The 24,719-nt window shown below is 40.5% G+C and overlaps 1 protein-coding gene across 3 annotated transcripts in view; it reads left to right on the top strand.

Annotated features, from left to right (window-relative positions):
* The first annotated feature begins 2,002 nt into the window (after positions 1–2,002).
* Positions 2,003–24,719, top strand: part of LOC138617227 (A-type potassium channel modulatory protein DPP6-like) — a 77,419-nt gene continuing 54,702 nt past the window's right edge. The window contains exons 1-2 of one of the 3 annotated variants that reach the window (XM_069692014.1): positions 2,003–2,203; positions 2,475–2,550. In XM_069692014.1, coding sequence (XP_069548115.1) covers positions 2,494–2,550 — 57 coding nt within the window. In that variant the 5' untranslated portion in view covers positions 2,003–2,203; positions 2,475–2,493. Of the gene's footprint in view, positions 2,204–2,474; positions 2,551–9,479; positions 9,557–15,003; positions 15,239–24,719 lie in introns of those variants that run through there. The other 2 variants (XM_069692015.1, XM_069692011.1) reach the window with 2 other exon arrangements.

Below are 24,719 nucleotides of genomic sequence, written 5' to 3'. Positions count from 1 at the left end.
CCCAAATTATACTCCATATTTTCCCCATTTTGTCTAAAAAATATGGAAATAAATCATAAAATAATGATCAAATAAAGAAAAGAAAATGTTTGGTTATGATTTTAGTAAGTTCATCTTGTTTAGCAAAGAAAATCCTTCCATATAAAAAATGGATCAACGTTTTTTTCCAACATTAGATCATAAGTCTTGTTATTTACCACAACTATTATGAGAGTGGTAACAGGCTTCGGAGAGTGTTCTCTGACAGCGGTTTTCTATGCTTCATTCAAGAGTACAAAGCTGTGTCATAAACACAGAGAGAACGACAAAGAGATAGGAGCATCATAAAGGATATTTGTTATGGAGATTCCTTTCATTCAGCCTCCCTCACTCGATTTCAACTCGCAGATGTCCAATTTATTCGGGTTCTGTGTAGCTCAGTTCCTGGTCTAAAACATCTAGCCTACTCCACTTGAGCATTTCCACAACAAAATAACAACTGTAATTGGTCTCCTGTGGGCTTTAGAGCCCGTTGCCTGTTCTTCCATTAACACCACCACAGAGCAGCCCGGATGCTGTCCATGGTGCTGATCTGTAAATGATGGCTGTTTTTGGAGGATGCCTCATGTGGCTCAGCCCTCAGTCACACACACTTCTTTACACTTCCACCTGTCTCATGCAGGATTGTTTTTATGGAATAATAATAACATATTTAAATGTTCATACTTCTTATAAAATACTTAACTGTAAGTTATACAATGGGAAGATCATGGCTGCCCTGACTCTCAAAAAACAATTACTTGAATTTTTAATTACTTCCGCATAAAATCTGAATTTAAATGAATATATGTTTGCTCTATATGACTTCCAAAGAGAACAGATTCTGCTTTCATGGCTTTGCTGTATTTTTCCTTAAAGGGCGGGATATATTAGCACGTTTTGTGTTGCCTTGTTACTATTTTGCCAGCGCAGCCCAGTTGGGAATTGTCATACCTAAACAGTTTATCTTTGGGTATTGTATACTACATTTCTACTGTTCAATTATTTATGGTCCAACATCAGTGCAATGCGGCAAAAAAAGAGAAAAGATTACCGCATGAAAGCAAGTAAAGGTTGTCTTTACTGCTTTAATGCACTGACTGTAATACCTCAGTGTCAAGAGGACAGTAAAACAATAAAAACAAGCTGTCCCCTCACGGGAATTACAGACAGTTATGACTAAATATCAATCTGATTGTCCTTGTTACAATAAGAAGCGTCTTTTCTTTGTTCCCTCTAATTGGCTGCAGCTGAAGTTGGAGAAAACTCCCCAGCCCCGGATCATTAGTATTTGCAGAGTGCGCTGGCACTTAGCTCCCTGTGGTTTCACTAAATTCACACTTTACTCTCTGTAATGAACTATTTTGCATCGCCTTCCTCATTAGGCCTATATGGAAAAATATCAACCGCTGAGGGGCCAGAGGGTGACGTAGTTTCGCCTTTGATCACCACCCACAGCTAAAAGCTTCTAATTTGGCTACATGCGGAAGTTTTTGCCACGAAACACCAGTGGAGGGAAAAAAAAAAAAAAAAAAAAGGCGCGCAGTGTTTTGCTTTTGTCCAGCTCATAATGGTATCAGAGAAACAAATAATTCATAAACGAATTGTGAAAGCGGTCTAAATCTTTCCAGATACAGATACAGTGAGCATGGGCTGTATATATATATATATCTCTGCTGCGTCTCAGAGAAGATCTCTGAAACAACCGATCCTCAAAATGTTCTGATAGGCATATCTACTCGATGGGGCGTGAACATTTCAGAAAGGTGCAGATGAGACGGCCAGTACAGACTCCTTTTCAACCAATTGGAATCAAACTGCACAATTAAACGTGGACACTTGGAGGATTGCAGCGGCTCCTTACTCCTGGAACAGTACGCAGTTTGCTGACACAGCAGCTGTTTCTATCTTCTTTTTCTTTGTAAATGCATATTCTACGTTGGAAGACGAACCTGGTCGGCTCATTTAAAGTGACGCTTATACAAAACCATAAAAGAAACTTCCCGACTGGACATTTTTGTGGTTTGTCATCGTGTGGAAAGTTTCTGCTGATTATCTGTCTCGTTGCCGTCGGCGCGCAGGCAGAGAGCGCACACTGTACATCGCGCCTACTACTTCTGGAGAGGCTGCGCGCATAACGCTTTGATTTATCATTGGACAACACTTTTAATTGGCGGTACTACAGGTGGGTGACGTTTAATCTCGCGCAATGTTGGAATAACTGTAGTTTAACCGCAACTGCGGGCAATTAGCCCAGCGAACGGCTGTCTCCACATTAGGCGTTTCAACCTGCGGTTTTCAACAGAACAAGCACAGACATCTTCGTAATTATTGGCTGTGTGAGTGTATGCGTGCCTGCGCCCTCATGTGTGCGACACAGAAAGAGAGCGAGAGACAGAAAGAGAGATCAAAGTTGATTGTTCAGGCGGCTTCAGTTTAATATTTTTGTATTTCAGACTCTTGTTCTATGGGACCATGAACTCATCAGCAGGTGCAGGAAACTACCGCAGGGGATCCACCAAGGGAGAGAAGGTAACTGACATTTTAAACCTCCTCTTTGCATTTCTAGTTCACATTCAGCTGCCATGTCTTTTCCACTGCAGCCAACTAGCACAGCGTTGTGGAAGCACTTTTAAAAGCACTCTGATGCGATTTTATTTCCTCTGCTGCGGACTCACCGGCCAGGAGTAAAAGAAGACGATCAGAGTCGTGTTACGTTGAGGTGTAGAGGTGTTGCCGTCTTCTGGGTCTTTTATCTTGAAGTTAAAACTTTGTATAATTTGAGGTCGTTTTTACACAATTTTTTTTAAGTGCAGGATCACTTACTAGCAGGACTATTCTGGAAACGGTGGCCTAGGTGCCATTAATGTTAAACAAATTCCTCTGATTGTATCAAGGTAAATAGACTCAATTTGACTCACTAGTAGTTTAAATTCACTTACATTTAGAGGTTATGACTTAATAGACCATTTAATACTTGTTTACAAACTTCATGAGTGTCCGTCCATGTTCAGTCAAGCCAGCTGTCCTGATAAGAGTCTGTTTTGGATTTTCTCTTTATCTCTAACTTCATGTTTTTATTAACGTTTGCTCTGTACATCTACCAGATTGTGTGCTGTCTTTGTTTACCTGAATGTGCCCTGTTCATTGCTCTTAAAAAGAAAAACTCAACAGACAGGGCAAAAATACCTATTTTTCTATCTGTGCCGTTATGGTCCAGCAATAGTACTCCCACAATGCCAGTTCTGAGATACACTCCCATAAAAGATTCAAAGTTAACTTCTATTACACAGGAGAGGGGACGCTTTGATTGTGGTTTCAATAGAGAGAAAAACAGTTTTCCTTCGTGTGATTCTCTGTGGTGGAGCTGTGAAATATTTAAATTGTGACAAAGCTATTGGTATCTCAGAGCCATGTCATACCAAAAAAAAGGTTTAGCAGTCACAGGCTGTTGTCTATGTTTAGACCACAAGCACAGCAGGCAAGTTTAAAATATTTTTTAAAAAGTTTTATAAGAAAGATTTTTTTCATTTACATAATATCATATACTGGAAAAGAACAATTAAATAGATTGTAGAAAGTGTGGTGGTTTGCCCTATTAATTATTCTCTTTAATCACATTTATACCTCATGTTTTTCATGTTCTGATTGTTGTGAAATGTGGGTGTGTCTTGTTTCTGTGGGGATTTGCTCTTCTTTTGGTATAACTGGATTGTCACAGATTTGATTTTTGACTGACCTTTGATATCATCTTGTGTTCAGATCAGTCCGTGCTCTTCTTGGAGTTAGTTTGCCCTCTGCTGGAGGCAAAAAGTCACATTCTCAGTCGTCATCAGGCCTGCTTGAGAAGCTTCATCAGTTCCTGAGTGTCTTATTATTTAGGCTTTGTGGGGCTCCTGTCAGTTTCATTCATCCACCACTGCGATTTGTAAAGCACTCTTCTCTGTACTTTTCCATATTTCTGCTGACACCACTTATAGCCCAAGGCCAAGAAAGCCCTAAAGTCTGAAGTTTCTGTGACCAATTTTTGACTCTTTAAGGCCAGACTATTAAATTCTACCATAATCTGTGGTCAATTTGCCTTGAAAAGAAATCATGAAGTCTGGCTGTGGATATCTGAGCTGCCAACTCTTCTCTGAGGACAGACCAATTTTAGAGAAAATGCAGATATGTCTTCACTAAAACTCATTATGCCTGACTTAGTTGGTGTACTCCTGCCCTGAGAAAAAGAGAGCTCATTCTTACTGAGACCTACCAGCTGGATACACTCAATCATTTTCTTTTCGCTCTTTTTTTCTTTCCCACTTCCTTTTTATTATAAAAGTATTGAGTGGCTACTTCAATTAAAGACGTAAACTTTGTTAGGATATTTACTTTTAACAAGTCATGACTGAGAATAAACCTGCAGCTCCTCACAGACGAGTGTCAAAATTACAAGTCATTAATTACCAAAATCACTGTGTTTCACGATTTCGCTCATGATCAGAGAGCACATTTTCAGTTTCAAAAGTTACGTTTTAAGTGAAGAGAAGAACATAAATAAATGTGTTTTACGTGCTGCATTCAATGCTTTTGTGTTATAACTTTTACCCTGATTTAACAAAATGCATCTCTTCTGCTTGTGGATTATCTAAATTTGAGCCCTGTTAAAGTTTACTGTCAACACCTGAGGGTGTTCATTGTTTGTGTTCATTGCATTAAGATTTGGCAGTGTTTGTCTGCTGCCTCCGCTGCTGCTGTTGTTGTGTTGAAGTGTTTGTTACCTGTGGAGATTATGTCCATTGTTGGTTTCATAATTAAACATCACCCAAGACGACACACAAATTCAAACATTCAATTGTGCTGTGTGGAGACCAGGCTGTCACGTTAACCTTAATGGAAGTTTCTACTTTCATAATTTTTATTTTTGGAAATCCATGTGCTGCCAGTGTCCTAGCAACACACTTTAATTCATCTTTTTTACTCTGAATTCTTCTAAATGCATTTAAATCGGATGGAAAGGTTACTCGGCATCTTTTAATTATGTTTCGACATGTTCCTGATTGAATCGCTGGCATTTGTTTGTACCTCTCACACCACAGAGCAGAAAATATATTTCTTATTTTTCCTCTTAGTATTTTGTCTCATCTGTTGTGCTGGCTGTTTCTCTTGTTGCCTGACGTTTTTGAGGCCAGTACCTTTCCCCTGAGTCCAGACTTCCATTATTTGCATTTAATAAGAGACTGAGATACACTCAGTCAGTTGACAAGTGCTTTCGGTTTCCAAGATATGAATGGTATTGTTCTCTGCAGTAACACCCCTGCTCGAGCAGAGAATGTAACGTTGTCGCTGGGGTCATATGATGTATTTTGTGTGTTGCCAAGAAACATGGTCACAACTTTAATCTGTTTGATCACGTTGGTTTTGAGTGAGCCTGTATCAGGGCTGTTTGAAAGTACGTGTCAAGGATTTACTGGCACCCTGAGCTGAATGTTAAGGTTCCCTGGAGTAAAATTGCACAGACAAACTTTCACTGAAACAATTTGTATGCAGCAGGAATATGTACGGTTGAAATGTCTCTCAAAAGCATTCTGTATTCATCTGGTGAGCCCTTTGTATTTCTGCATTGAACCATTGCACTTTGAATCGCCTGCTTAAAATGTTTGTATTGCTGCCCGCAGCCAGTAGTAACCATTATAAAATGACTTTAATTTTCCTGATGTGCACTTCCACACACATACGACGTGCACATTTCGATACCATCTGTTTATTTAATCCAATGACGGCATTGAAAATGATAATGTTGAAGTGAACAATAGCACATTTGTTCAATGAAATTAAATTTGGAGACAGAGAAATAACCAGGGATGCAACAGCAGAGGGACAACAACATTCAACAGCAGTCATTTGTCACCACTAACTGCTATGCTGCGATTTGGCTCTCCAGAGAAGGTTTGCTGTAGATGAGAACCATGTTTATAAAAGCTGTCCAGGTTTTCCAGCTCCTGGCCACCCTTGAACACCTGAAGCTCTTCTTCCTGCTCCTGATGATACGCGTGCATTGCTCCCTGGGGTGCAGGGTTCATCTGTTCCTGTCAGAAGTGACAGATGACCTGATAATGCACTGCCTGTAGGGAAGTCACTTGCGTCTTGCTGATAAAGATGCATTATGGCCTGATATGCACAAAATTATTCCTATTCTGACACCATCACCCTGTAATGTGCTCTCTGTTCATATCTTTGCACCGTTGCCCTACCTCCTCAAAGAGGAGCTCTTCTGAAAGGCATACCAAGTACGGCAGTATGAATCTTTGGGATCCAGAGGGAGAAGAACTGATGGAGGATGCTCGGGGGCTTTGAGTCAATTAGCCAGGGAGACGTACTGTAATCAGGCTGAAGGTCAAGATCAGAGCTGGGCTCAGGGCAGAACAGTTTGGGACACAAAGTTGGGAACTGATTTCAGATTGTGCACACTAAACAGTAGCAGACATACAGGGGCAATAACACACAATTCTACTCCCTTCAACACACTTGTATGTTACTATATTAGTATTTGACATGTTGAATTTTGTTCTGACGTCAAATCTCTGCTCTCTTTGTATCAGTGCTGAAACATCGCTGCTCAAAGGCAAAAAGCAACAGGAACAGGCCATGATGAAAAATATACCTCAAGCGATCCACAAGGAACTGTTTGGCATTCACCAGCCTTATTTATTGATCAGTTTATGATTTATCAATTTAATTCAGCTGCTGGAGACACCATTTAGGCTGACACTTTCAGACAAACCAAAACATAATCTGATTAATTCATTATCTCCACAGTATTGATTGATAAATCTTGCTTTTTCACTGGATCCAGAGGCCTCCATGTGCTTCAGGCCAGTCCGTTGAACATGTTGATATATGTGATTTAAAAAGACGAAATTGCACACTTTAAGCTATGAAATAAACTAATATGTCTCCTCCAAGTTATGTATGCTATCATTTATAAACTTTATTCATGGTTGTCTTTTGACATCAGCTCTTAAACTGCTTTGATGGCAGCTTACGCTCTGCAAAATCAGCAGGAGGTGACAAATGGAGGAAAGTAAACGAAGCTGCACTGCATGGGAAACGTAAAGAAATTCAAGCTGTGCATTGTTAATGTTCCGTCAGTTTGATAAAACACTGCATCACCTCTGTGCTCTACAGCAATAACCACGCTGACCTTTTACACTAATTGCAATTACAGTGACTTACTGTGAGCCAGCAAAATTCATAATCATAGGAGTGTATGTCATGGCTGTAAATGTGACAAAAAACTAATGGAGAAGATGACCAATCAGAGGCTGGTTGAAAGGACCCTGGGGAAATGTCATGGTATAAAATCAGCTTGTTAACAGCAATAGCTACAACTACAACCATCGTGTCTTGCATAAACTCAAAAGACTTATCATTCCCTTGTACAGTCACCAGAGCAATTACTCCCTTAGATGAAACCTTATCTCCTGTGGTGTGCATGCAAATATGAACTTTAGTTTGTCTATATCCTCAGTGCAGAGGATGTCCTTGCATTTTGGCTTGATTAACAAGGGAACATTTTTTTTTGTTTTTGTGTTTGAATTTTAGTGTCTTGTGTTCTGTGGTTATGCTGCTCACATTTAAATATGTGCAACAATTCATCCGCTGCTGCCGTCATTGTGGGCTTGCTGTCTGTGTGCAAATCAAACATGTAAAATATGAGCCGAAGCCCGGCAGCCGTTAGAGATAAACTGCTGCAGCTGCAGGGTGAAGACTCTTGCTTTAAACAGGCACGAGTCACGGTTGAAAAGAAATTTAGCTGACTTTTAATATAAGTATTTATGAAGCACCGTGAAACCTCAAACCAGTTCTCACCAAAGGGCATAAAACACGCCGCTGTCCGTGAAATAAGAACATAGGCGGCTCAACTTTATTTTATTCACTCTTCCTCTGAGTAATTGCCAAGGTCATATCAAAATAGTGCACATTTTCCTCCTGAATGTTAAATTTAACACCACCTTCCGTAGCTGTGAAATGTAAAACTTGAGGCAGTGTTCTGCCATGTGGTAGCCCCTTAAAGACCTTGCAGTCTATAGGTCTCCGATGTTCACACAACAGTTTGATTTCACACACAAGCAAAATGCTGGACAGCTGCATCAATACGAGCAGTGATTCAGAAGACCCTGAGTCCATAACTGACCAGGGATTGGCTGTGGGTACCCCTGTGATTCACTGCTCTTGGAGCCCACCGTGCACCCTTTTTAATGGATGAGTTATGAATGCCGTCCTTCCTACTGCCTCTGCTGCTCTTCTCAAGGTACGATGCGTCTTGCCTCCGGCTTTTGTCATACTCGGTTGACCCGATTAGGTCAAGACAGAAGTAGAGAGCCGATTGGATTTTCTCTGAGAAATATCACTACTCCCGGATTTATAAAAAGCCACTTCCTTCCCACTCTCCTGTGGCTTCCTGCTGTAGTTTGAATAAACTGGTTACTCAGCCTCAGCCCTGGGATTCAATACACAAAGTACAAATTCTACATAAATAAAGCAGCAGCATTTCCTGTGCCAGGCTTCTGTCCTGTTAGCATGGCTTGATGGGTGTGTGTGAGTGAGTGTATGTCGGTGGTGGTGGGGTATTTTATGACAAGGAAGACAGGCAACATAAATATTACTTGTGCTTAATCACAACCCAGCTGCAAAGTCGACTGAAGTGATCCATTTCTTGGTAATATGTCCACACACTGAGATTGGAAAAACACCTATTTAGACACACACACACACACACACACACACACACACACACACACACACACACACACACACACACACACACACACACACACACACACACACACACACACACACACACACACACACAAAGGGAAAAAAAATGCCTAGCAGGCAGTATTGGTTTGGATGTGTTGAGGAACACAGAATTTGTGTTTATTATTTGTACACTACAGTATGTGTGTAAGTGTGTTTATGTGAGATTTATTTACACTATTGAACGCTGCATAATTGCTGAGAAAAGTGTGGTTAAGAGAGTTCAAGCGCCTGAGAGAGAATCAGTGAGGGAGCTGGGGAGGGAAGGAGCGAGGACGGGAGAAGCGTTTGGAGCAGATGCACCCCCTCCTATCCCACCTCGTCGCCACCCTGTGGAGGCGATGCCAATGTGTGTGTGTGTGTGTGTGTGTGTGTGTGTGTGTGTGTGTGTGTGTGTGTGTGTGTGTGTGTGTGTGTGTGTGTGTGTGTGTGTGTGTGTGTGTGTGTGTGTGTGTGTGTGTGTGTGTGATTCACCCAGCAAGCAGAGAGAGAGGTGTTCTGGTTGGGTTCCTGGACCCCCAAGTCATCCTCTCCCTTAGCTGTAAGGTAGGGAGGGAGGGACGTCGGGTGTGTGTATGTGGGGGCTGGGGGGGACTCCTCAGACACCTCCAGCAGCCCCAACTTCACAGCACAAAGGTGTGAGCACAGCGAGAGGAGAAGGCAAGTGGCACTTTTCACCATGTCTGTCCTCATAGCCACCCAGCTGAAGATAGACACCAGCACTCTTTCCAGAAGGGTAAGGGGCCCTCTTAGCATGCATGGCACGCTGTGGGGGAATGTCTGTGTTTATGGGTGAGTCTCCTGCTCCTGACAGAAAAGGCAGCTGGCTGTTTTTGATTACAACTGGACAGGCAGGAGGAGAGCAGCGGGTCATGATGTCCCCTCTGAGGAGCTTGATGGACAACCGCATCCTGTTTAATTTTCTTTCAAGTGCTGACTTCTAATGAATGGCTGGTTGCATATGCTGTGGAGAATGATTAGTGCCTCATTGTTATTCTTTGTGATGTTGCCATCTAATGACTTCAGTCGGAAGCAGCCATCATGGGGGAAAAGTTGAATATAGAAGTGCGTAAGCAGTGTTGTGTGTGATGTCTGGATATCGTCAGATGATTGCTTTGCATCCCTCATTGGCATGTCCTGAATTTAACCGCTTTCTTTACTCTTTATTTATGTGGAAATCCATTAGATGGTTTTGAGGTCAACTAATTGGTCAGCTTTGACTAAATGCTGACTTTATGCTGCTCTGTTGCTTGCATGCAAGTGTGGCTGCAAGGGAGATTGATGAAGAGCTGAAGTTTAGGGTAACTTTGTTGTTCACAATCATCTAAAACAGACACAATCTGAGGGTAATTTTCTGGAAGTTTCTTCCTGTTGTAACTGATGTCTGTGGCTTCAGCTGAGCAGCATTTATATATTGAGAGGATTTGTGTGGCACTCCGGAGCACATTGAATAATAAATGACCAAACGGGTTTTGCCAAGCAATAACTTAAAAAGCATAAAAAGCAGGCAGGTCTAGATTATGCTCCACATTTCTTCTTCATCCTCATTTCATTCATCGCTTTCCATTTCCAACTCTTGTTTTGCTGCACACACTGTCTATCTATCCCCACACAAACACACATGTGATACTGAATTTCTTGTGACATGCTTTGGTTCCCCAGCTGCCTTTCTTCCTCCTTCCTTCCTCTACTCTCCCCCTCATCATCTGCTGCTACCATAATCCACAACTGTGGTCGGCTGCACCCCTCGTATGATAACCACAGTCTATTCTACAACATCAGCCAGCAATTTCCTCAGTGACTTATCTGTTGCCATTTCAATTTGGGCTCAGCACATACAGTAGCTTCCCTACGTTCGTAATATGCTGGAAGATTCACCACTTATTCTCTGAAAGATAATATCCCTGTTCCAACATGCTCCGCTAGTTTCAGCCATAACAATAATTTTACACGTGGGGCTCAGTAAAAAATGGCTTAAGAGCAGGTTGGAAATGTGTTCTCGCTTTGATATTTACATTTATGTGAATTTATGGTTGTATTTTCATTAAAATGATGAATGCAGGACTTGTGTAATCATTACAAGGCTCACGATGTGTTTCTGTAGCCTGCGTTTTATTGTTAGGTAGATTTGTGTCAGTGGTTGGTGGAGGCTTTCGGCGTTTGTGCATGTGGGCCATAATCACAATGAACTTGCAGCACAGAGTAATTGAATTGACCATTGTTACATGTCACGAAATGAGCCAAGTGTTATGATGTAGTGTTAGGGTGTAATTCAGTGATAAGGAGCGTATTCTTCTGCATTCCGATTGACTTTGCCCTCACTAAAGCCTAATTAAATTTTTATAAACACAGACGGAGAAAATGTTTCTACCCTGGGAGCCGCTGCGTGTTGAGTTGGTCAAACATGTTTGTAAGTGAGCAACTAACCTCTTGTTGTTGCTAGCACTTTGCCATACATGTGTCTCTTTCACCTCGAGCAGTATCATTGCCACGTCTCTTTAACTCTCCTGGGGGACATGCCTCAATGTCTGAACATGGGATCTAAAGGCGTCTTAATGATTTACCGTGTGTAAAAAAAACTACTTCTAATAATCAGACAGATTTGACGTATACAACACAGTTTAAGTGGAGTTATAATATTTTTAATCAGTGTGAGAGTAAACTATTTACAGCCCAGTAATGGACTGCCTTGAGGACAGCTTTAGGATAAAATATGTGCCCAGGCCACAGCAAAGCGATCCATGTCATCCGATGGTAAAGAAACTTGTTGCCATGGTCAGATCAGCTCAGCATCGAGGGTAATCATTAGTGTCTCGCTATTGTCGATTGGAAAATGGTGCAAAAATGTGATTATGGTTTGCTCTAAAAAAAAATCCATTATGTTACATGCATGTACAGATGTGCAGTAATTTCCTTATTCAGCTGAGTGATGTTCAGAGGAAATTAGAAATTACTGCTCTCCCACTAGACATCGATTGATTGATCTGTTTGCTCTTCCATCCAATTAATTTGTGAGCCATTTTGTTGTTTTGTGTATAGCATGCTGATGGAAACAAGTTGGCCTGTGGTGGTATTTCATTTAATGCAAATATATTAATGTGGGTATTGTAAGTGCATTACTCTATCCTGTATATGATATCATAAACCATGTACGATTGTATTGTAATACTGAGCTATGCTTTGAACTAATCGTCCCACTGACCTCTGTTATACATATTTTCATAAAAAGAAAATACTACAAATAGACTAATGTCATTGCCTTAAGGTAGGATAGAGACTTAAAAGCTAAAACAGGAAAGAATAAAAGATAAAAAGGCTTTATTATATATTTTTTCATGCTGGACAACAGTTTGCTCATGATTTTTGTTTCTCAGAATTTGTAGCTTCACTTCAATTTTTCTTCCTAAAAATCTGTAATGCTGTTGTGGGATTTTGTCTGCCGGCTGCCTCAAAGTATTCAGCTCATGATCACTAGTATTTTTGCATGATTTCATTTCAACAATGAGAAGAAAACTCATGACTTTCCGCTGGTTCTAATATAACAATATAACATCTGTGGATTCAGTTAGTGCATTTTCTGATAATGCTGTTGTGTTAATCCCTCACTGGAACTAAAAGTAAACTCACGCAGGGGAGTTTAGTACATAATAGAGCCTCATAAAGTCATCACCCACAGCAGCACAGAAGTGCATCATAGCATTCCGATTAAAATGCATCTGTTATGTGCTTGAAATATAATTAGAATTTCACACCTGAAGTAAGTTTTGGTTTGTACCAACTCCAACAGCACCATTAGCTACCCAATGGAGTTATTGGTTATGCTGCAGCTATCATCATCATTAAAGCTGCTATTACATGCCTCTCCAAATTTTGTACCACCTATAATGCAGAGCTCGCCTGCAGTGGCGTTTGTGAGAGCAGGAAAAGGCGTAGCTCCAGTCAGCTGCTGTATCTGCGAGAAGGCGATAGGGGAGTCAAGCTGAGCCCAGGCTCCCCGGCACGGTCCTGAGGGCAGCGTTAAAGCAGTCAGGCAGTTCACAATAGCTCCCCAACAAGGTGAAGGAGATTGTGAGGCATATATCAAAGAGAATGGGATGGATGTCAAGTGACATGGACCTATTTCCCAGGAGCACACAGACCCAAGAAAGGCATTTATGAACTGGAGAAACAAATGATGACAGGGACCGAGGCAAGCCAAGGGGAGACTGCTGGAAGCCCAGAGATGTTCAGTTCACAGTACAAGCCTCTGCCGAAAGCCCAATTAAAGTGTAGACAAAAGCATCAAATAAAGTTCAATTAATTTATGAATCATACTTTGAGTCAAAGGAAAATTGATTCACATTGATTAAGAAGGGAGGGATGAGACTCACTTTAATTAGGCAAAGGCAGTCATGTCCTATGTCCTTGTTTTTCAATGACTGTCCAAACCTTTGAAATTAATTTTCTGTATTCCAGATCCATATACTATTATTGAGGTTACATTCATAATTCAAGCCATGAATCAATGAGCCTCCAGCAGTTCTTTCAGAGCTCCAGATGACTCACCATTTGTAAAAGAAAATTAATTGAAACTCGCTCTTTGTTGAAAGTTCATTATAGAATATTTTCATTTCTGCTTGTCAGTCCTGATAAGTCTTTGCAAATGATTGCAAAATGAACTTAATTTCACTTAATCGGAGATGCAAAATGGTGGTATTGAACACAATATGTGTGGAGCTGTTTGGAGCTGTGCTTTAGTGCCGCTTTGAAGTTGTACCCCTGTGAAGATGACCTATTTCCCAGAAATGCAGCTCGCCGCCAGTGGAGTGCTAGTTTGAGCTGTCACAGTGAGGCTGCCGTGTGTTCGCCTGTGGCATTCATGGCAGGAGGCAGAGATTTTAACACTTTGACCCGAGAGCCTTTCGCTTCCTCCGCCACATATATAAGCCAATATTCTGCATTTACCAGAGCTCTGAAATGCTGTGGCCTCTGTGGAAATTTCAAGCATGAAATCACTTGCAATGTTATGAGCTGAATAACAGTTGTGGATGTAAACTGACTGGAAATGTACAAGGAGAGAACTGAATAAATTAAGGATGGGGAAGAGACACTTTGATGGTTTGAATCATTACTGTTAGATAGGATTTAAAGAGGAGTATTTATGAGACTATGTAAAGTTGCAGGAAAGAAGTTGATATCAGTTTGTTTGTGTAGAAACCAAAAATAAATGCCTTACATTTTATTCAGTTGCATGAATAAAGTATTTACTGTGTCTATTTGATTTCAGCTTTAACCTGAAAAAAAAACCTCACTTGATTTGTTGGAAGTGCATTTTATAAGCAATGACGAGCAAAATTAGTTTTGTTTTCCACCCGAAGTAGACCTCTTTAGAGGTGTGCGATCAGCCTGCCCTAATGCAGAACACCACGGAGAGGCACTCGAGCTCCGTCCTGGGACCAACACAGTGTGCCATCATTTGGGAGAAAAATGTGGTCTACGACCGCGTTCATGAAATCATAAATGAGTGAGACTTGTCACTCAGAGCTTTTCAACGAAAAGTGAAACTGTGGGTTAGTGGTTTGTGCGTAAAGCAGCGCACTGAAAAGTGCAATGACAGCAGCGCAACAGTAAAGCCGCTGTGTCTGTGCTGGTCACTTCTCATGCAGCGCGCGTCTGCGGAGAGGACCGCCGGGCTCTCTGCGTCCTTCACACTTTTCATGGGTAAGAACAGTCGGGCAAAAACAGAGCAGGAAGAGTCGAATCATTATCTTTTACTCTTTTTGTTTTGAGGACAATCACTCGGAGTCTGCCGGGGATCGAATATCTGATGGCAACTCAGCGCATCTGCCTGCTATCTCGCTGTAAGGAGGCATCGGGAAACTGACGAGGGGAGGCAACGTGTTGTGAATACAGAAGAGAGCAACTATTGACACCTACAGCTCACCAGTCTACCGCGTGCTCCGGACCAAGCAAAAAGGACAACGCTGCGAAGAATCCAGCTTTATATCACTGTCCATAGATGCTTATTTGCTAACCAAGTATCTTCACCTTATCTTTTTGCTCCATCCTGGAGGTGAAAACTGGCTGCCTGCCATCGGTTCTCTTCGAAGCGCACAGAAAACCAACAGATTGTCCAAAAAATCCGAACCAGATGAGACCCGTTTGTGGCTCTCGCATGCTCTAAGTTTTTTTTTTTTTTTTTTTTTTTTTTTTTTTTTTTTTTTTTAATCTGAACTGGACCTGTATTATGGCTTCGCTGTACCAGAGATTCACCGGGAAGATCAACACGACCAATTCCTTTCCGCACCCACCTGAGGCCAGCCACCTTCTCGGTGGACAGGTCGCAGACGAGGAAAACGCAGCGAAGACCTCTCAGCAACTCGCCGACGGCAGACCTCACGTCCAGTACCGCAAGAAATGCTTGCGGGAGGATGAGGATGTAAGACACTTCTTATCTATTTGCCAACATAATACCCTTTTAGGATAAATCTCCAGATGTATAATTTAGCTTAATCCTCTTCAAAGGCACACACTAAGACACACGCTTGCATAGGCTATATACACACAGTCACAGGCCTACCAGTGAATCCCTGGTGATGAAGAAGCTCTCATTGGTGTCACTTTTACAGGCTGCTCAAGAAAGTTTTAAAAGCTTGGTTTTTATCTATGGCAGCTGTACTCTTAGTTAAATTGGGTTCTTTTTGGCTGTATTGTGATGTTGTTCATTTGTTCCAATACCGGTGTATAAATATTCAAGAAAGCCTGTCATTGTCTCTGACATCTGTTTGATATGGAATCAAAGGTTAGTTAAAGGCCATATGATTTTTTTTTTTTTTTTGAAGCATTCACATCATTGACAATTATCGAACAGATGATGATGTTGATGAAGAGCAACACTGTCTGTTGTGTTTCTCTGTAGTTCACAGAGTCTGCAAAGAGTTTCTCTGGTGCTGACCGTGGTGCTGAAACTGCAAAGAGCACTACATTTGTGTTTTGGTTATAAACAGATAAAAAGAAGATTGGTCCCTTGGGTGTGTTCTGGGTGCTAAGTTGCACTTTTTTTTTTGGAAAGAAACTATGAGAAGACCCTTTGCTTAAAACCCATAAACAGTGTCTTTTCTGCTGAGCCCTGCTGGATTGTGTTCAGCATTTGTCCGTGGTTTTAGATTTTGTTGTCCAAACATTGTTGCCCTGGTCATTATTTTTCAAACATTTGTTTTCATGTACTGTGGTTTATACATAAAATTAAATAAATCCTCCTCATACAAAGCAAAATCAAAAAAGCTTTACAGATTTAGCCTTGAATTTAGCTTTTGTCCAACAGAGAACAACATTCACATAAATGATAGTGTAACAGTACAAGTGACAGTGCTAGGGCTTTCTGATAGAACATACACACAGCATTGTGCAGAACGCTTCTTCAGCATGCATTATTTTACAGTTCAAACACTTCTGGTTTCTTTGTGTAGTTTTCTCTCCTGCCAAATACACAGAGCAGAAACCACCAGGTGAAATGAATTGCATACAGCTTTGGTTTACATACCAACTGGCAGGATGTCTGTCAGCATGAAGGCCTGATGAAGTGATCCATTGAGACTTGTTGTGCTTGTTTGCTGATGACCCCAATACAAACCTACAGCAAACACAAGCATACTTGATGCTCCTCTGAATTATTGATGCCTGCCACATCAAGAATCAAGCCATAAGGCTGGCAACAGGTGGAACATTGACACTCCCTGGGCTGTCAATAATAGCAACACTGAGGCCAGGCACAAGTAAAAGGCAAAGTCTCTTATTGCCTTTAAACCCTCTATGTTCGCTGTATGAGGTAGCCGTTTTCTTGCAAGCAAATTTGAAGTCACGATTTCCTGTAAATCTTAAGATTGTATTTTAGTAGTGAAGTCAGCAGCTTTTATTGCACTGCTGGATTTCCCACATATTTATGAGGTTTACACTGTTAACCTTGAGGTCACCTTAAGTCACGATGTCCCCTTGAGTAGTGCTGGACCATGAAATTGCCTTTTGCCTCAAGAGATGAGGAGACCATTTCAAGGAATGCTATTTCCAAACCCGACCTCCTCGGGAGAAGTTTGAACGCGCAATTGTTCTCATTTTTTTTGCAGAGGGAAAGGGAAACATTGATTTGGAAATGGCATCAATTAAATTTCATTCGTCCAGATATTTACCTCCATGGTTGTCCAGCCTGCTTTTAAAATCTCTCGGTTCCAGATGTCAGAGGTGCTTTTTGAGGCAGCACATTACTCTGAGTTCATGAAAAAATTGAAAGGAATTACATTTTCTGTAAACAACAGATTAATTTGTTTGCCGCAGTGTTCATCTGAGCTCTTGAGCAGACAAAATGCAGACATTGCATCTTTGTAGGAGAGGTGTGTGTGTGTGTGTGTGTGTGTGTGTGTGTGTGTGTGTGTGTGTGTGTGTGTGTGTGTGTGTGTGTGTGTGTGTGTGTGTGTGTGTGTGTGTGTTGTGAGGTTGATTAATTGTTGCTTTGCTCCATGTGTATGCATCAATATTTTATGTTTACTTGGAGCCACCTATAGGGAGATATCAGCAGCAGTTCTGTCTCCCCCTCACTGCTGATTACCGCAAACAGAAGTCCATGAACATCCCTAATTAACTGTTGTATGTAAAGGTCAAATACCATGACGCTTTACCATCAGATTGGAGCCTGGAGACACCTTCATGACCCGGGCCTGTTCTCACTATTCTTTTACGGACAGATAAATGCATGAAATGTAAACATTTCCTTTTGTTTTGTAATTTGCACCGCAATGATAAAAGATAACAGAGGGTCACAGTCAACATATCGAGAGACAAAAAAATTATTCATGCAGGTTTTCTGAGCAACATGAAGGCTCATCTGCTCCTCTACACATTCTTAATAAAGTAGTTGATTGAACTTTTTTTGGTAATACTATTTTTAGATGCTCTATTTCAACACATAAAGATGACATAAGACAAAACCTAACAGTGAATCATTGAAGAGCAGATAACAGAGCAAAGACAAATAAACACTAAAAATACAATGTAAAATCTATAAATGCAACTAAAATAAGTCTGCACTTTCATAGTAAAATTTTGTATTTAATTTACTTTACTTTTAACACACTAAGTAAATACAATTTAATTGGAAAATAAGACCCAAACTTCAAATAAATTATATATTTGTATGATCAAAGATTCAAAAGAGGCAATGATTATGATTAATTTGGACCATTTAACAAAAAAAAACATTTGTCTGACAGACAGTGAAGCATAAAAGTAATTGTGTAAACACACACACAAAAATGCCACTAAAAATAGTTGAATTGTTTGTCAGTCAAACTTCTTTCATGTCAAAGTAAAGCTCTTCTTCATCCTTTTATTGAGTTGTGTTTGTCTATTTTAGGATTTGATGATCCAACTAGTTTTTATTTTCTGTCAGTTTTCTAAATGAGTTGAACATTTTACTGATAATTATTGAGGTAAATCACAGACTCTTCCCTGAAGCAACATCTTCCAAGCTTTTGACATCTTGTATCACAAAAAACAGATACAGTGAGTCTGTATTTGTGCATATTGATTTTCTTACAGATTTTCCTAATCATCACAACAACAACAAAAATAAATAAATAAATATATATTTCTCAGAGAAAAGCTAAAATGCAGCGCTTGCCGCTGATTGTGTTTGTGTGATGACATCTGTGAATTCTTGTTAATCCACAAGTCATTAGTGAAAAGCTTATTTCCCACCCAGCTACCTTAATATCAGAGGTGTATGCTGCTCTACAATGCAATATTTTTTTTCCTCCTCCTCCATAGCTGCTATTTATAGGATAAAACTGCACTGAATATGTGTTTTAATTTTACCTTTAATAGGCTGTTCCTGATGAAAATTTACCTCGCCTCTAATGACACAGAGACAGTGTGATATTGTCCCTCTGGGAACAAACACAAAGAGCTACGAGCTTTCTAATTTCTCTTTATAAATTACATGAATGTTTTCGTAATGTTATCAGTGTATTTCAGGAAGTACTCCTCAGTCTTGAAAGCGCCATTACACCTGTTATCACTAATTAATTAAAATTGTACTTTATCTTCGATAAATTCCCTGCACTCATAATTTCTGATCCTGTTTTGGATCACAGGAAATTGTAATTAAAAAAAGTCAATCGCAAATTTCCTTGACTGTGTTACTTAGATTTAAAATTTTATTCACATTGATAAGACTGCCCAGGGCTCACGCTCACACTCACGCTCTCACACACACACACACACACACACACACACACACACACACACACACACACACACACACACACACACACACACACACACACACACACACACACACACACACACAGCCTGTCTTCACATGTACTTAACTGCGCCTTATGCGTAGAGATACTCCAGATCTGAGTAACACAGTTTGGCCCGGTTCCCAAGTCTTAGTTTAGCTCTGTGCCTCCTTTGAGGTCTGCAGCTCAGATAAATCAGCCAGACGGAGCTCAACAAGAGCAGCCAGATAAAAGAAAGAGAGCAGTGAGATGTGATACGCTGTCCTCATTATCTCTGCAGCTGGGCTAACTGTATGGTTCAGGTGATGACTGCTTACTGAAGGCTGCCACTAGGTATGTGACTTACTGCACTAATCCAAAATGATCATGTGTCCTAAGACAACCTCTTCCCTTTTAACAGTGCTGAGAGCCAGATGTGCCTGTTAAGTATGTGGGCTTTATGGAGACAAGATAGTGTTCCAGTCTGATCAGTTTTTGATGCTGTATATTTTTTAGAGTGATGTTGTGATCACATTTGACCTGTGACAGTTTACTATAATGACACACACATCGATAGATATAGTACCTCTGTACTCTGGTCATGGGGAGTCTTTAAAAAAAAAAAAAAAATTCATACGACATACAACAGATACAAATACGCTGTGTATCTATATTGTCTTACCTCGTGTTGAAAAAATTGGGTTGCTTCTGAAACCTGAATCAATGGATTCTCTCCTTTTAGCTCTATTTTTTGGCCTCCACCTGCTCTTTAGTTGCTAAATGCTCCACTATGTTCACCAGCTCGTCAGTAAATGCCTGTATCCTGCTTGGTGCTTTGCAGGTAGTGTACAATAGGTTTATAGAGCTTTTGTTTTTGCTAGGAATTATCCTATAAAAGTGGTGAGAGTGAATGAAATCATTAAGTTGCAGGCCCAAACATCAATTCAATGAGCCAAGGGATTCTGAAAAGCTCTGAAGCTGAGGAACTGCACCATTTGTGAAAGAGCAATCCTCTGTGTTCATCACTATGAACATTTTCCCACAACATGTGGTCCTTTCTTCCACTGTTAATATATAAACATTGCATTTGAAAAAAAGCTACCCTAACTTAATGTCAAATTTAAGCTAAAATGGAAGATGCAAACATAAGTTAGTGACAAATTGCTTTACAAAAGGCAACAAATGAAAGTCCAAATATTAAATTAGATTATTTTATATAGCACATTCATACAACATAAGTTGACCAAAGTGTTGAATAACATCAAACCAAATTAACAGAAATAAAAAACTGTATCAAACCAAAATAAACATACTAGTATAATAATACAGTATACAGTAATTAATACTGAAAAAAATAATTAAAATTAGATTAAAAGAAATGAGATGTTAATTACTTCGTTCAACAAAGGTTCAACAAAATATAATTAAAGAATTAAAGAAAATACTAACATCAAAAACAACTGGGTGTATGGTTGCTGAGCTTTGAAACCAGTTTGCAGTAAAGGGCACACAAGGCAAACACGCTGTCACCGAGTGCAGCTCCTCCCCTCAGAACAACAAAGCATCCGCAGCAGGACCTCTTGCTCGATGTTGCCATGGTTGCAAAGGTGGAGAGGGTGAGGCTGTAAGCTCTGGGAACACACGCTGCTGCTCACTGGTGGCTCTGACTGCCATCTGGAGATGACGCAGCTCTCGCATTGCACACTGAACGTCCTCTGCTCGCATCTACATCCACTGCAATTACCAGGATGTGTTGTTTTTTTTCCCATTGTTTCTGAAAACAGTCATTTCCCTTTCGACTCCTAATGAATACCAGCTTCTACTCATGTTTCTGTGCAGACAGAATTATTCTCTATCGACCTGCTTTTTTGGGGGGGTCGGGGGGGGGGGTCCTCTGTTCTCAGAGGGCATCTCAACAGGTCATCCACCACCCAGAACCTCAACGCCCTGTCGACAGACCATCAATCATCCCTCACCACACGGCCCTCCCCCCGCCACCGCCTCCACCACGGACCTGTCAACAGCACGTCAGCAGGCGTCTGCCTCGCTGTCTGACTGCCCCTCTTCCTCCCCATGATTTACTGTATTATTACACAAGCTGACAGAGGGTATTAGTCAGTGCCTAAATACAGGGAAGCCTTATTACCCTGTGATGATGCTGAGCTTATGTGTCTTGTGGTAGATTTTCTATTCTGAAGTAACAAACACATCATCAGCTGTCATTATGCCTCTATGTTGCAGCATGCATTTAATATTACATTTTGGTCACATCCCATTTGAAATCCCCTTAATTTTGTTTCGTTTTAACAGTACAATCTGCCTCGTTGAAATTTAGCCCATTAAATATTGATGCAGTAACAAAATCCCCCGTTTTGTCAGCCTTCATTTGTGATTTTGAGCTTAATGATGGCAGTCACGTCCCCTCCTTTCTTTTCATTGGAGATTAACTCACTCCACAGATCTTTGTTGTGGATCTCAAAGATTTCTGCAGCTTTTTAGAACTTTGAGTAGGCAGCTAAATATAACTGTCTTTTAACCCAGCTTGTGTCTCTTTTTCTTTTCATGTCTCTTTTTATTTATAACTTCACGCAGTGTTTTCAGTGTTTCACTTTTGAGGATTAGTCTTATTAGTTGTGAAATTGATAATCACCAGTAGAGCTCCTTTTAAGAGAGGAGGACAGTTTTGTGTGTCAAGCGCTTGTTTACTCCATTGTCTGCTATTTGTTGAAAAAAATGTTTTTGCTCAGTGGATCATGTCATTTCATTGATGTTTTAGATGCCAAAACACTTTTTTTTTTATAGGTTTTCCATGCACTGTGGCTGTTCTGCCACTAGAGACTGTTGTGTTCCAATCAATGGACCCACTATGGGCATGAACACACAGTACAGTAGCTGAGCTCAGGCTTTGGTTCTGGCGAATGTTTTGTGGAAAGACTGCTTAATTCTTGAACCTTAAAAGAAAAACACAAACACCTTCTGTCATTGTAAAGGAAATGTATTTATGCTGGGGCATACAGGAGACCATTTCCTTATTGTAAGTCTTGAAGAATATGCATGCAGGTACAGTTTTTCATAAAGAACACAGACTTCACAACTTTGTTTCCATTGGTCAAATATACAAACCATATATAGATGATTATGAAATAAAAATCTTACAGTGAGCAACTTAATTCTGCAACAGATACATTTTTCCAAATTTACAACCTGGGCTTCTGATCTTTAACCTTTTCCCCCAAGTTCAAGTATAATGCTAAGCTCGGTCAAGCTTTAAAATGCACACAAAAGGAGACTGTCTGGCTCCAAGCAGAGCAAACCATGACTTGAGACAAAAATTAATTGATTATGAATTAAAGTAAGATGATAACTAAGTTTATTATTAGATTTACCTTCACAAATGTCAACACACCACTGTTTATTGAGGTACAAATGTGCCATTGCACCTATAAAGCCATAAATCCTCCATGTACAAAATAAACTAATAAAAACCCATGTTTCTCACCTACACAGCTCCTGTAACTAAAGTCAACCAGCTGGCATAGCTAAATGTGTTTCATTTTGCTCAAAGAAGAGGATGATAATGTCACCTCTCGTAAGGATTGGAAAGGTTATACGGTCACCTGGCAACATCAGTCACACTGAGTTATAGCTTTGACCTGTAGATGCAGATGAAGACCTTTTTCTGGCAGACTCATCAGTGCATTGCTTAATTGCAACATTTAATTCAAGAGGGTGAAAGATCAAATTATCATATTGAGCGTGCGGTGAAACCAAAGGCTAACAGGTGCCTTTCAGCTGCCAGCAGATGATTTATTCCACAGCAGCAATGTGCTCTGTTGAAATGTCTTTGAGCACAGCACCGGATTCTGCCCCTAAATCTTCTTTATGCCAAAACTGAGACTCTCATCTTCTGTAACTACAACTGTTAGGTTTTTCTTGATCAAAATCAGAGGTAAATATTAAATAATGAAGTCAAAAATTGAAAGCAAGTGAAGGAAATTTCCCCTATAACATTTCTGTCAGCTAGAATTAGAGTAAGCAGAGCAGAGCTGCCATTTCTCCCGAGTCCTCTCAGTCTTTTTCTGGGCTGAGACCAGGCAGCAGTAATCCGTTGTGTCACACGGGCAGATTCTCTTATCGACCCCACCATGATCCAGCAGTGACACACCCCTGAGACACACACGCACACAAGTAAGCACGTAATTTAACTGGCATATAGACACATGTGCTCACACATGTTTTAAAATAAAAGCATGTCATATTACAGTGCTGTAAACCCTGGAGGGGGGCCAAAAACACAAGCAACAGGTCAGCCTTCATACATTTGTCACTGCAGTGAAACAGTGATGCCTGTTGAAGTTAAGATCCCTGTCCTGATGCAGTGACTGTATTAGTTAGCGCTGTTATAATTTCTTGTCTTTTTAACTCCACCAGTGGTCTCACTGTCTAACTTGATGGATCAATAGATGAAAGGATGAGAACATTTACATTCCTGCCAATAAACTCTTACAAGCTGTGCAACAACGAGAAAGAAATTGACTTGAATAACTCAAATAAGATGAAAAGCACAAAAGTGTACTGTTACGTCCCCCATAGTGGGTCTAGGAGTTGCGGGAAGCGACACTGTAAAATAAAAACACAGGGAAATAAAAAGGAGCTGAAAAAAATGACTGTACGGGTAAACCTTTTAACAAAAAGTATAACTTAAAGACAAGCAGTGGGATTGCTAAACAAAGGAGCTGATTGACAAGCCAAAAAGGACGATCGATCAGCCGCTACTATTACTACAAACCAAAGCACCCAGAAGACCACCCTCCCAGGGAGTAGGTGACCGACTCCGGTCCACAGTCACTGATCACAACAGGCTGCAACAACACACGGCCATCAAGGCGTCAGGATGGCCGACTGGGGCCCAACACATGTTCTTCCAGGCTTTTAAACTGTGATGAGCAATCAACTTCTGGTGTGGCCAATCGCCCAGTTAAGAGGAGGAGGTACCTGGTGAGAAGAGCAAACATGCACACACAGACTACTGGCCGTAACATGTAAATTTTTTGTAAAAAGGTTATTGTCAATTCTTTTGGTAATCGATTCATTTTTTCAATTGTTTATTTGTTTTAGTCTCTCCAATGTCAGGATTCACTGAATTTCTGTTGTATACAATATTTGTAATACTGGCAGTGCGGGTAAATATGATATAATGTTGGTCAGCACTTTGGTTAAAGCAGCAATATCTGCACTGTTTGATGGAGGATGAAGTTTGCTAAAGAGGACGGATTTTAATCTCCAGTGATTTTCCTGACTTACAGTAATGGCAGTCATTCCACTCTATTCTCTATTCTACTTTGAACTTAGCTCTACTTATAGAAACGGTGGATGGTGAAGATGGTAAACATTGTACGTTTGCACTGTCTTTGAGTACAAGTTAGAATTCTGACATTAGCATTTCATTCTAAAGCAGCACCGTGCCAAAGTACAACATCGAGACATCACTCAATTTTACGCACTCACACTGGCTTTTTTTTGAGCGTATAAGTAAACACTGACTAGGTATGGCATCATCCAGTCCACTATTAGCAGCCGGATGGTGTACTTCTAACAAAATGCTGGACACCATTAACGGTCGCCATCTTGGCTACGTAGCAGAAA

This window comes from Brachyistius frenatus, unplaced genomic scaffold, assembly GCF_029030835.1.
Source record: "Brachyistius frenatus isolate BFR_SWC_R1_liver_20210118 unplaced genomic scaffold, ASM2903083v1 Contig_12, whole genome shotgun sequence".
NCBI classification, from domain to species: domain Eukaryota; kingdom Metazoa; phylum Chordata; class Actinopteri; family Embiotocidae; genus Brachyistius; species Brachyistius frenatus.
Note: the sequence above shows the minus strand (reverse complement) of the source record. Positions and strands in the feature narration are given on the sequence as shown.